Genomic DNA, 14105 nt, shown 5'->3' on the forward strand with positions numbered 1-14105 from the left:
AAGGGAGGATACTGCTGAAAGTTAGTGATTCTAGTCTCAGAGAAGTTTCTTTTAAGTCATACCCACAAACTATAAGGAACTATTTACGTTATTATTTATTAATTTGGTAGAGGCCTTTATCAAAGGCAACTTACAACATTTGAGATCCAACTGGTTACATTTCTCTTGTTTTTCCAATTGGAACACAGGCAGTGGCAGTAGTGGGATTTGAAGTCCAAAGCCTTAACCACTATGCTACACTGCTGGTGTTTAACCCATAACAGTCTGCAGAAATCAGAATTTATCCAGATAACACCAGTCTTGACATTTTTTTGAGTTCCCACTGAGATCCTGCACAAATACACATTTCACAAAATAGCCACTTTAGTTACTAATATACTGTTAACCAAATGCCAACAAATAGCTGTGCAGTACCACCAAGACTGAAATTGTTGCAATATCACTAAATGGTACAAGTTATACCACAGCATTTTATGTTGCGATTGCCCAATTAGAAACACTGCCGGAAAGTTAAAGCTACAACAATAGGACAGTAAGTCTACATTGGGTCACCACTGGCAGAATAAACTGAAGAACAAGAGAATGCAGTGAGTATCCAGCCTACGTTATGTCTTTCAACACCTCAGTTATAAAAACACTGGCATGTTTACTTTCGGTCTTCCTTTTCCATTTTTATTCTGTTCATTGCTTCACACATAAAGGTGCGTATTTGGAAAATGAAAGCACTAGGAACCACGCAACACTGAATCATACTGGTATGGCTCAGAGCAATTATGGAAACACGCATCAAAAATCCTGGTGGCTTCTTATAGTTACAGTTAACATGTGGCTTGTGACCTGGTTGACACACAGGGTTAAACAGAATTACTAATTAAAAAAAGCTAAAAAAACCTGATGTAAAACAGGCAAAATCCACTTCTTTTAGACTTTACAATGATGCTGAAAATAAACGAACAGTCTTGGAAAATGATGTAATTGCTGCAGCCTGCTGTTGGCAAGAACATGTCAAACCGATGCCAGAGCTTAATAAAGGACTAGCCCCGTGTCAGGATGACACATGGAATATGGATTGCTCAAACAAGTCATTCTGACTCTGAACTGCTACTTGAGAGAGGCATTGAAGCTAAAAGCTGGGTTTAATCTCATCAAGTACAGGACAAAACACTACACAATGAATCAGGAATGTTAATTTGCACTCCTCATTGATTGGCTATTCGTTAATTGATGTGTTAATCCAGTCTAAGCAGTGTACTATATTCAGGGATCAGATTCACTGCCAATGTGAGATGGGCAGCACTGGTGCATTTTCATGGAAGACACCAGCACATGCAGCAGGATACCTGCAAGGAGAAACATTCAAACAAATTTATAAATAAGAAATATAATGGTCATTTGCACAGAACTCAGTCTTCTGTTTTGAATGGCATATTGCTGTGAGAGGACTGTTACTGGCCTGCAATGCTGTTAATGGCTGACACTCTCAAAACTGCACATCTATCACCTTGCACAAATACCTATTGCTTCTTTGGATCATCTCATCTGTCTACTGCAAGACCACCTACCTGTTTGTTGTATAGAGCCTGAGGAAGGGTGAGCTACACTGTAATCAAATAGCAGGTTACTGATGAGTCAATATAAATGCAGGATTTCATATTGGACTGGGTAGCCCCTTGTCATGTGAGAGCATCTGATAATCAAGAGAATGCACCACAGTCAGAGGCATGTAGAATTTGGTAAACCTTACAATTAGTTCCATCGTTCACTATGGTGTCAAAATGATAACACTTTAGTAGGGCTAGATAATGTGGGGTAATGGAAGAGGACATACCCCCCCATACCCCCACCCACAGACTTCGTCACACAAGAAGTGTGCTCCTCACTGATATTAAATTCTCAAAACTGTCGCTCTCTTTCTGGAAGAAGGCAACCAAAAAAAAAAAAAAATAATTGCAAATGTCTGAGAGCATGCTTTGAAATTTAGCACTTAAAAAAGAAATTCTTACTAGCTAAAAAAATAAATGACAAAATAAACAACAGTGTTGTTAAGCTGAAATTCTATAGTTTCTATTCATGGTGACTAAATACTGAAGGAGTGCTTTGACAAATGCATAGTCAGTGGATGAATTTTAGTAGCCTTTAAAACTGACGTTAGATTCTAAAGGAGATTGACTTGTAAATACAAGATTGAAACCTGAAAGTTTAACAAGGTGACACGGAGCAACTGAACTGATACAACACCATGGTATAGTGCACAAATAAAGCACTTTGGCTAAGTGTTCATGACCCTTCATGGAAAGGTCCTATATATAATCTGTTCAGTAAAAGGTTGGAGAATGCTCACCTGCAGAAACAGAGACATTAAGGGAGTCGATCCCAGGGTGCAAGCGTTGGCCTGGAGGGACGGTTAAGAAAGAATGACACAACTGTTCGATTTGCGGAGAAAGCCCAGAAGCTTCATTACCTGGAGATAAAGCAACAGGCCTGAAAAATGTAGAAATTAGTTTGAATAAATAAGCTGCAGATCTTCTGTACAAAATATAAATTCATATTATACAGGGAACGCCGGCAGCTAACAATTTGTAAGCAATTTCAACTTCTTAAATGGGTACCTTTCGAGCATGGCTTGATTTGCCTTTTGTGTCACCAACCAGGTGACAAATGCATTATCTCAAGAGATCAAAACCAAAGAGATACACACGATAACTCAGGGTTCTGTGCAAACTGGTAATTTTGGGTAAATACAAAATCAGTTTGTTTTTGCTGTATCTACAAAACATTTTTGGCAACCTAGCTACTCACTGTACTAAAATCTCTCAAACCAAAAGATTAAATTTAAAGCACAGAAAACAATACTTCAAAACAAATATAAGCAATGATGCTTATTGTACACTTCTGGGATGTAAATAAAGATACAATTCAGAGTGTTCCAGCATGTGGAAACAGCAGCAGCAGATTTATTGTTGGCACCCAAGCAAAGTCTGTATATTGTCCTCTTGTATGATGGGTAAATAGGTACATGTTCCCTGAAGGGCCCATCTCCTAATGAAAATCAACAGAAGGGTCAAATACATCAGTGAGCTGCAGAAGCAAACGATTCTGTGCCATGTTAGGACTTGAGAACGACTGTGGCAAAACTATGCTGAAATAGTCCTTACTAACGTACAAACATAAAACAGCCATTTAACCGAAAAAAAAGCAAAGAATGGCATGTCTTCTTTATAGTTTGAAGGATTACATTTGTGTGACAAATCGCTTGAGGTCTGCTTTAATATAATGCATGCACGTTAACAAAAGCATCATATACTGTAGGTGTGAATATTACAACAAGGCAAAAAGCCAAATTCTGAAATATGGCAAAACCAATTCATCCATCTGTGGTGCACTAAATCAACAAGTTAATCCTAGGATCACATCTTTGAAACATGGGAGGAAAACAGAGTGCCCAGAGGAGACTCAAGTGGAGGTACAGCTCCGCACACAACGGCAAAGTCTGGATATCTGGAACAGTGATACAGCCGCCTTAACCACTTCCCATCGACTTGGGTTCAAATCCCAGTTTATTCACCAAGTGTGGATACTTGACCTTCTTCCCAAGTTTACTCCAGGCATTCTCGTTTCAATCTCACATCCAAAGCAAGTGAATGCAGCAACAAGAGCTTGGCAACCGATGAGCATGGTCCACCACCTTTCAGTAGACACTGTCTGCCTGCTGCCAAGTGGAAATGACAGTTTCACTGTCGATACAAAAAGCACACTGCCATTACTGGAGTGGGGGATTGGGGGGCTTAAAGATTTTGTAGTAACGAGGGGTGTGGTGGGTTTTGACCACATGCCTTTCAAAACACTAACAGCGTAGAACCAGTTCATTACTGACTCTGGTGTCTGACCCAAAGATTCAGCATCAGTGGTCTCTTGTTCAACATTTTCCTACAAGAAGCAGTATTGTGGGTAGCAATTGAACAGCCAAAGATTTTCAAGATGCAATAATTGTGTTGTGCACAAAAGCAATGCATTTTAAAATATACTAGGTATAGTCCATCTTTAAAGATTGCATTTAGAATCTCAAATGGACACTGCCGACTCTCTTTGTCGTGAAGATTCAAACTGATGTCAAGTCTGCACGTGCGTGTGCCTTGATGTCTGCTTTCAGCCCACACATGGCTGGCTCCTGTCTTTCAGCTGCCGTTGGTTGAATCATCTTTAGCTCCTTGCAACAATGCAGAAAACAGAATGCTGGATGGAAAATAAAACCATACGTTCCAGCAGCCAAGAGGCAGTAAGGGTGACCACTGGACCTCCATGTGGTTCCTATGACAAAGACAGTGAACTAACTTTTAAACACGTTATAAAGGTCCTCAATGGACTGGTGCAGTATTCTGGGGTGTGCCTGGAGATTGTGGGGTACAGTCTGGCCCTCTATTACCCTAACCCAGATTAGGAATATCAAAGCACATTGTTCACTTATTGATTTTAATTTAAATTTTCTTTTGTGAGGGTTGTGGTAGCAAGACCCTGAGCTGGGCTGTCCATGTCTTCCCAGATACTTTCTGCATCACTACCTGGGGAATACCCAGAAACTCCTAGGCCAGTTGAGAAAGATTATCCCTCTTGAAACCCCAGACCAGCCCAGGGTCAGGTTATGTTTTGTTTTGCTTTGTTTTGCTTTAAAAATCTGGGGCCTTGTTAAAATACTGAGACTATTTAGATATGCCTGCGGCAAAGCCTCCTTGCAAGGGGACCTACACATTATAGACCCTTTCTTCATCTGAAAAATGTGTGCCAGATAACGGACAACTCTAAATTGACCTGCATGTGTGAGTAAGCATATGTGCTCTTTGATGGACTGCCATACTGTCCTAAACAAGGTCCTGCCCTGTGTCTAATACTGCAGGGATAGGCTCTGTCCTTGAGACACTAAATTGGTAAAAAAAAAAAAAATCAGAGTATTGCGAAGATGTTATAAATAATTATGTGCACTTACCTAGAATTAAAACAGTAGGCTTGCTGTATTGAAATTCAGAACAGGGAATTATAGGCACAGAAATCTTTTCTGACGCTGATCCAACAGTTCCAACCACATGCCACCCTTGACTGATTTTTACCTTAAAATGAATGAAAATATCAACTCCTTAACAGAAGACAGCGAGTGATGCACATTAATACTTGCTGAAGGGAATGGGCAGTGCCCACACCTTTATACCAAAAACAAACCACACTAGATGACCATTCTTAACATGCCTTTTCATGGAGTGCTAGCCCTCAAATATTAGCTAATATTAAAAAAATGGCTTTCTTGTATATTTCATTTGCAGGCCAACATGCTTTTTCTTAGTTCCTAAAGTGGCCAACTGCTTTAAATAAGAATGGCATCGTTTTTTATTTTTGGGAGTACCTTAAATATTAACAGCAGCTCCCTGTTGAACATTGAAAAGCCTCTTCACCAGGCAGCAATAGTCCTGTCTGCTCTAAAACACTTTGGAGGCAACAAGGAATAAAATTCTGCTGCTTGACAAAACATAAAAGAAAGGCAGTACAATGATGCCCCCATGTGGTCATATTGTATGTACAGCACAAAAATCAATATTTAGCAATCTCACATCAACATGTGAAAGAGTAGCTACACCTTGCTTTAATGCACTGTCAGGACAGAACCAAGAATGATCAAATCCTAAATTTAGACAAATCAAACTTCGGGAAACAAACAATACACAACACATTTTGCTCAGTTATTTTTATTCAACAAAAAAATAAGCAAAGGAGAAGAATCCTTTTGTGAAATGAAAGTGCACCCCAAGATTCCGCAGCAGCAATAAAGTGGCTACTTCAGGATCACTATCTGTTTCATCAAGTCTTGTCTCAACCATCCCTATCACAGTGCACCATTACCTTGATAAGTTCAGGAAGTGTTTCTGAGGCGTAAACATCCAAGTCCTCCATTGCTCCAGCGCTGGCTTTGCTAACAACAGGACTCAAAGGGCAGCTGTCAGAACAAATACAACTGAAATTAGAAAGCCTGCAAATGGTCAGAAACATTTTTTTTGCATGTAAAAAATAAAAAAGGCTTAAAGATGTAGTCCTATCTTGGTCTGCCCACCCAATAAGTAACCTTTTAAGGACTGAATGGCACCACCAGTGTCTTAAGCAGCAATATCCCTGCTGTGACTTGTTTGGACAAACTAGAATTATTTCTTCAGAAATTGAGCCAAACATCTGAAGGGCAGAATGCATTTGATTCAAGGCTGTTTTGCATTAATAAATGATTTACTTCACATGGACATAGTATATTTAAAAATTCCATTCCAACCACCTTCCTTAATCATCAAGAAACCAATTTTACTCCTAGCAGGAGGTGCTTTAGTAGTTAAAAAGATTCCTTTCTTGTCATTTTTTTGCTAAGCTCCTGCAAATCTGCAGTAAAACATATTTCTAGAGAACCCGACTCTATTAAAGTTATCAGCTAAGTGAAACAACTCTGATTTCTAAACAGGATCCAAATATGGACATTAGTGTAAGGGCACTGTGACTGAGTTGCATAGTTAAAACGGACACCTTGATAACTTTTAAAAAGTATTTGAATGAGCTAAGGAGGCAACTTAGCTATTAGCGAACCAAACAGGCTTGATGGACTGTGATCAGGCTGGGTGCTTAGCAAGGCCTTCAGAGGCACCGCTTAGAGAAAGCAGAGTTGCAACAGCCTTGTTTATCACTCTTTTTCAAAATCAGTTACTCTGATTTCAGGGTAGCAGATGGTTGGAGACCATCCATGTAGCCCTAGACAGGGTGTCAGTCCATTGCAAGGCCCACTCGTGCACACACTCCTCCTGGGCCTAAAATATTCTCAAACCCACTTACTCCAATCCAGGGATATGGCAGACTGAAGCCTATTTAGGCAGCTTTGGGCACAACCCTACACAGGTTGCCACACACCCTTCCTTTGCACAATGGCAACTTAAATTTTAAATCAACCTAACCAGCATATCTTTGGGGATGTGGGGGGAAGCTGGAGTGCCAGGCGGCTGACCCATGCATACATGGAGAGAATGTGCAAATAGTACCAAGACAACACTGGGGCATGGAATTTGAAAGCAGACAACTCAATTCATGAGGCAGCAACAACGGCCACTGTGCCACTCTATAGTTGATCCCGAAATAAACAACAAATAGATGCCTGGTCCAAAGACTAACTAACTAACCAGTCAGTCAGTGAAGGTTACAGATCTAGTGATGCAAACTTGGTGGCTGCTTGTCCATACAGAGGTAAAACGTTACGCTACAATGCTCATCGTTAGAAAATATGAATTGCTGTCTGTGCAGTAGCAGGACACTGCTGCTGTTTTACGGGTACACATAAACTTTCGGACACCAGCAGAAAAGCCAGAAAAGCTGGTAACAAATGACTAATGGACCACTTTTTAAATTACCATACATCAATTCCAAAAAACAAAAAAAATAAGAACTGGTGTAGAATAAAGAGGGTCTCACTGATGCTTGACAACTAAAAGCACAAGCCATTTGGATGTAACTGGCATGCCACCATTGTGGAAGATTAAGAAACACCAACAAAATGGCTCAACTGTAGAGCCCACCCAATGATGTTATACATCTTTATTAGGGCTGGGCAAGTTAACGTGTTACTATTGCGTTAACGCATTAATTAATTAACAACGACAATTATTTTATCGCGGGTTAATGTAGTATTTGTTATTACTATTATTTTGAAACCCTCAGTCTCGCTAGCGATCGATAGAGATCAGTGATCTTCTTGCTACAGTGCTTTTTAAATGCTTTTGCTAGAAGGAAAGTTAGCTTTGTTGATTTGACCTTGATTCCCTGTGCGTGCATGAGTAGCAAAGAGCAAACAGCTTCTAAAATGGTCAGTGGAGAGATACCAAAGTGAATGCTCAAAGCAAAATGATCCGTGGATTACTTTTTTCGCATTATCGCTGAATCGGACTCTGATCTGTCGCACTCCGATTTTGATGCAAGTGATCTAGAGATGTTGATCGAAAACGAAAGCGAGGTATCGGCATCAGCTGATCGTGGTACTGAACACATTCGTGTAGCTGATGTATCTATCACAACATTCGCCTGGGAGGAAAGACACTTACGATGACAGGAGGTACAAACCATATTGCGTCTTACTGCAACTGCCACCCCTGCGCACCCGTCTCACAAAGACAGCCAGGCAGCCCTCCCACCATACATTCCTGCTGCCCATTGCAGACGTTTTCTGTTTGATTTATGTGTGAAACCATTGCTTTGTGTGCTTTTCAGAAAACTGAGTCTTTTGGAAAAATATTAGCCCTCAAAGAGTTACTACTGAACATAGACTGTTTATGCTGCTCCCTGATAAAAGAAAATGTTTCTGCTGGTATCTGTTCAGATAAAAAAGAAAACAGATTTAGAAATGTTAACTTGCTGTTGCTCGGAAGGTGCCTGTTATAATGTTGTGATCGTGGCTCTGGACTCTGAAGGTAACTTGTTTTTCTATAACAAACTAGATAAAATTTTAATGTCTTGGCAGTGGCAAATAGCTTTGGTTTTATATTTGACTTGATTACATTAATGTTTAAGTTGAGATTAACAAGAAATATTTTAACTGCTACGATGTAAAGGAAATACTGCTGTTAAAAAGCAAGCACCTTATTTGTTTAAAGTGTTTGCAAACCAAGTACACTACTTTTGAGTTCATTATTGAATTTTGCGCATAACAATGTGATTGTTGTTATTGTCTGCGATTAGACAATCATGCGATTAATCGCGATTAAAAATTTTAATCATTGCCCAGCACTAATCTTTATGCAAGTCAGTACGGTGGAGAGCAAAGACTCCAGAAAGCTGGAGCCAGACCCTAAGAGAGTTAAAGGGGGTTTGCTACTCTAAGTCTGATGACTTACAGGAGATGCAAAGAGCTTGACAGCATTGTGGGTAAAATGATGGAGTTTGGCTTTTTCAAAGAAGCCTGGCCGTAAGCAAAGTCATAAAAGTTAATAACTAATTAGGAAAGTTAGCTCGGGAGGTGGTAAATGTAGGACTTCAGTGAATGTTCTAAAACATGCCTGCCTGAAAAACGTCATTAAACATCAACTATGTGGGCATTTTATACTCTGCCATCTGTATCTTGGCTTTAATGTTGCACAGATTTGGCAGTTGGTTATTCCCCAAATATAAAATGTGCTCAAATTAGAAGCTATTGTAGCTCAAATGCATTATACTGTATTTTAGGAAGATTACAAATAAATATAGTTTAATAAAGTAACATTTTGCATGACTATTATATTTCTTTTATTTACTGTTTTAACATATGCCACTGCCCACACCTACTCTTAAGTCTATCCCAGTCATTTACACAATTTTTCAACCCAATATCTACAATAAACATGGTAATATTTTGTTATTCTTGATGTCATTCTTGATGTCCATTTAAAAAGTTTGGTCTGATTGAAAACTTATATTACTCAATTCTTTCTTGTGTTGTCTTCTGTTTAGAGTACTTGGCTACTAGGGCTGGGTGATTAATTGAATTTTAAACTGAATTACAATGTTGGCTTGCAAAGATTAATAAAACAAAAATCATCAAGATAGAATCATTTTTGTGTTGCATTTTATTTCACAATGATATGCCCATTTGCCTTGTGTTATAAATCCAGCAGTGCATTATCGACCTTCCCTAAAGGCTCAAACTCACTTCCTGCCAGGCTGTGGCATGCCGAGTTGTGCTCAAAACAAATATAGGAAAGAAAGCCTTTGGTTACCAAGAAGTGTAAAACCAATTCAGCTGTTTGGAAATAACTTTGGTTTCAAGGAATCCAACAAGTAACAACTACATATACTGTGCAAAATCTCTTACACGGAGGCATCTGTACCACAAAGAAATACGACATACTTGTTTAATCATCTGAAATTCAATGAATAGTGGTCTAAAAACAAATAATAAAAGAAGAAAAAAATGGAGTAAAGCAAAGCCCTTTTGACTTCTTCCACATCAATTAAAGACAGTTTGCATAATGAAACAGCAAGGGCTTAGCTATCCAACTCTCAAAGACATAAAGAAACAACCGACGCCATCATAATCTTCCAGGGCTAAACACGTGTTCAGTTAGCACTGAAGCAACCAGACATTCAAGAAACTAGTAAACACTTTAGAAAAGTGCTACAAGATGCCATCAAGACACCATTTCACCAGACTTGCACTGCCTGCCCTTCCTAATAAATGCCATGAGGACTCTACAGCCAGCACAATGGACATATGGTCAAGCCACACCATGGAGCCTAACATCAGTTTGACAATTCATTACATCAACAACAGTGTCTCTGGTGTTTTCTCCAGAAGACAACATGGGGTCAAACATCGCCCATTGACTAAAGGAACCAACGGCTGCATGGGGCTTAAAGTTAGACAAGCCTGGCTGTATTGCTAAGATCAACGCTTCAAGCATAAAACTGGTAGCTGACGTCAATGGATGGACAACATTCCAGTGCTTCGGGCACAGACTCCACTTGGCCATATGTACATGAGATTCCTTCCTCCAGATTAGGTGCAACATGTGATGATTCAATTGTTTGTATTATGCGATTTTCAGAAACAATAGTAAGTATTTAATATATGTCCGCTACTCTTTGATAATCTATCTCTTACACATAATAATATTAACAATCATAATGTGCAATTGACATGTGAGCTACACTGTAATCACTGAGTTTGTGGACTGGAATATGTTAAATACCAGTAACGGCGCACTGCAAATACACTTGACTTGAGTATTCCTAGTTTTCATCCTCTTTCTCTGTATGTTTAGCATTCATTTGCTCAGAGGTTGATGCACTTGCTGCTTCCTGAGCAGTTCTTCTTCTCTCTTCCCTAAGAGCCCGCTTCTTCTCTTCTTTCCTCAGCATCTTTTCGCATTAAAACTGATTAAATCAGTGTTTGTTTTGCAATTACTTAGTATTTTTTCTTTAGTTTTTCACTTAAGCTGGCATTTAAATCTTCAATCTGCCTCAAGAATGATTTAAGATATGAAGAGGCAGGGGAAGCGACAGCGAAGGTGGCAGGGATGAGAATGGCACCATCCTGCTGGTCGCTGCCAAGAGTTGATTCAACAATAAAATAAAATAAAAATAAAATGAGTAATAATCTTGGAGGTCAATCATCACATTGAAAGCAGACAGTAGAGGTCACGTAGTATATGTGTACCATTTCAGGTCAATAGATCAAACGGTTTGCGAGCTACAGGCGATTTAAAATCCTGGACAAATGGACAGCCACGGTAACGTATTATATATAAAGATAAATTACCAAAATGTTGACTATATGTTTAGGAGTTTGTAGCAGTGTACTAAAACATATGTGATCTGATTTGTTTTGGTCAAATTTGTTTATTACTTTTATATATTTAGTAGTTTTTTCGGTACTTGCGTGTTATAACCCTGCCACTCAACTTAGACAGCGCTTGTGGAGAACTAATCTCAAAGCAATGACCCTTTCGGTGTTATACTTCACGACATGAGAAACTCCACGACAGAAGTAATGTTTCAAAAGAAATTAAAAATCTAATTTTAGATATTCTCGTTTTTATTTTGTAAATAAAAGAATGTACTAAACGATCACATTTTTCTCTTGTCTGTGCCTGTGTTATAACACACAAGTACCGTTTTTTCAGTAGGTTGTGGAAGTGCACTACAACATAGTTTATCTTTTTTTATTTTCACCTAATTTGTAATTACTTTTATTGATTTAAACTTGTACAGTATATATTATCTCATTTTTCATACTGTTTAAAATTTGCTTCTCAGTTGAATTATATTTAGAGTTGAAGAAAATACACCGTTAAAAAAGAAGAGTTTTTTTCAATAACTGCATGATACGTCCAAAGTCGTTCATTAACTGTGTTAAATAAGGTTCTCAATATCGACCAAAATAATCATGATTATGATTTTTGCCATAATTGAGCTGTCCTAGTTACTACTACCTGTGTTCATAAAGGACATCTGCTTACCTCCACCAACTTAACTGGCAAGTTTAAAATGGCCCACTTCTGGCCAGTGCATGAGTGTGCCCTGCGATGATTTGGCACCTTGACTGGGGTTAATCCCTGCCTTGCAACCTCTGCAAGCTAATGACAGTAAGTTTAGAAAGAAAAAAAAAAACAAATTTACCTAGTTTTACTATATGCTTAAAACACATTGTGACTGCTAGAAAATAAACTTAGCATTTCAAGTAATGTGTTAGAAATGTTTATGCTACACGCTAAATATGAAGGCTGGAAAAAGCTGACTATGTCTCACTCAAATTAGGTTTCTACAGAAATATTAATGGGTATGCATCCTTCAGGAAAGACAAGACAATGTAAGAGTGTTATGGTGTCAGCAGTAGCTTTCAGGCTCAAAAGTTTAAATTGCAAGACGGGGGAAGTCATACTCACCATATTATCTGAATAAGGAAAATGTTCAAAGATTTCATGATGAATATTTACTTTTACCAGTGGCAGTTCAATCTACAGTATATCTAGCAAAAGTTACAGTGGTACCAAATATTAATATTTTGCTAACATTAAACAACAGACAATGTATCAATAAATGCAAGTTGCATGTGTAATATACTGAGCACGAGATTTGCATGATTCTTACAGACTAGTGACAACAGCATAATACCAACAGCAGATAAAACAAAAAAACAGCACGAGCCCCCACGTTTATCGCTACTGGCTGCTGTTAAGTGCCCTTTGGGAGTGTTTTTATTTGCTCAAATTTATTACTACAGGTACAGATAACAGTAAAATTCATAATGGAATATATGGCGATGGTGCTGTACCTTACCAGAAAAATAACTGCAGCATGGCTGAACTCTTGAACAACACTGTTAGCCTTTCAAGTAAGAACCCATCTTAGTTAAAAGGAAGGTGTCTACGTGTCTCTTCAATTGCTATGTCTGTATTATTCCAAAAGATGGCGCACCACCAGCATTCTTAGTACTAAAATGCACTGCATTTTTCACCCCAATAATTGAGCCGTCACAACGAATCCCATACTAAATGGCATATAACAGATACGAATGCATTGCATTGTGCAGTCGGCGTTGATTACTTCGATTTCAACCCGTTCAGGAATAATATTGCAGTTTGTTTAATTTATTTAGTATATCGTGAAGAATGTATTAGGAGATCGCAATTAAATAAAAGAGCTGCCACAGACCGTCATTCCGGCATCGGACCACACTAACGTTATAATTAAATGTTGGATCTTCTATGTGAAACGTCTACCTGTCAAGCAGTCCGACCACCACTCTGTCCACACCGAAGTAATACGCGGATCGCAGAATTGCTCCCAGGTTCATGGGGTCTTGAACTCTGTCCAAAAGCAGCCATAGCCGACAGCCGTCGCTATGTGCCGCCGCCGCCTCCTCCTCCTCCGCGGTCCGGAGATCTAGCGGAGTGAACTTCAACGGACTGACCTCGAGGCAGAAGCCTTGGTGAACGCGGCCGCCAGATAGTTTGTCCAGTTCCCTCTTAGAGACCTTCCGCACAGGGACCCCCAATTCAGCCGCTCGCCGGGGTAACTCCTGTGACTCAGGCCTCTGCTGGACCCGACTCTCTTTGGTGTACAGCGCGTGACAGACCCTCCGCCCTCGACTCAAAGCAATGAAGCACGGGGCCACGCCGAAAAGCACCTCCGTCCGAGAGCTGGCTCTCCTTAAGTCCGTGTTGCCCACCCATCGCATCCCGCCACAGCGGTAACGACAGTAGCTGGGGAGGAGGCCCGTCGTCATGTTGCAAATTCTCGTCCGCAAACATGATAGCAACATTCGCTTTTACTGTCCAGTTATTCCTTTTTCCTCATCAATGTGAGTAAAGTTCCAGGCACAGCGTGTGTGTGTGGGTCGCGTACCTATGACGTAACCGGTAAGCAACGTGCCGGAAGCCCGCCCTCTGCTGGCGCAACTACCGAGAGATTCTTCAGGTCGGTCTTGAAAATGATCATACAAAATACGAATAACAAATGAAAAGAAATCAGATTTATATCAAGGGCCTATTACTTTATTTTAATAACACCAGTGCGTAGCAAGTAACATTCAGTCAATCTCCATGAATCCCTCTCTCACTTGGACA

General features: G+C 39.6%; 1 protein-coding gene across 3 annotated transcripts; it reads right to left on the bottom strand.

The window, feature by feature from the left end:
- Positions 1-838: 838 nt before the first annotated feature.
- On the bottom strand, positions 839-13885 carry mrm1 (mitochondrial rRNA methyltransferase 1 homolog (S. cerevisiae)). 3 transcript variants are annotated; one of them, XR_007935692.1, is made up of 5 exons: positions 13260-13884; positions 5887-5980; positions 4982-5102; positions 2342-2481; positions 839-1340 (listed from the first exon to the last, which is right to left on the bottom strand). XR_007935692.1 is itself a non-coding variant. In XM_028807069.2 (5 exons), the coding sequence occupies exons 1-5, from the start codon at positions 13799-13801 to the stop codon at positions 1258-1260; spliced, it is 960 nt and encodes a 319-aa protein (XP_028662902.1). In that variant the 5' UTR covers positions 13802-13882; the 3' UTR covers positions 839-1257. The 3 variants fall into 3 exon arrangements, 1 of the variants encoding a protein (XP_028662902.1); XM_028807069.2 differs by having other exon boundaries at positions 2342-2461; positions 13260-13882; XR_007935691.1 differs by lacking the exon at positions 839-1340 and adding an exon at positions 2914-3709 and having other exon boundaries at positions 2385-2461; positions 13260-13885.
- Positions 13886-14105: the final 220 nt, after the last annotated feature.

Source organism: Erpetoichthys calabaricus, chromosome 8 (genome assembly GCF_900747795.2).
Source record: "Erpetoichthys calabaricus chromosome 8, fErpCal1.3, whole genome shotgun sequence".
NCBI lineage: Eukaryota > Metazoa > Chordata > Cladistia > Polypteriformes > Polypteridae > Erpetoichthys > Erpetoichthys calabaricus.

Coding starts and splice junctions, on each gene's coding strand:
- mrm1 (XM_028807069.2), bottom strand. CDS start 13,801: ATGTTGCTATCATGTTTGCGGACGAGAATTTGCAACATGACGACGGGC. Junction 5,103..5,886: donor CACTTCCTGAACTTATCAAG/GTAATGGTGCAC, acceptor ATTCATTTTAAG/GTAAAAATCAGTCAAGGGTG. Junction 1,341..2,341: donor TAATGTCTCTGTTTCTGCAG/GTGAGCATTCTC, acceptor TTCTCCTTGCAG/GTATCCTGCTGCATGTGCTG.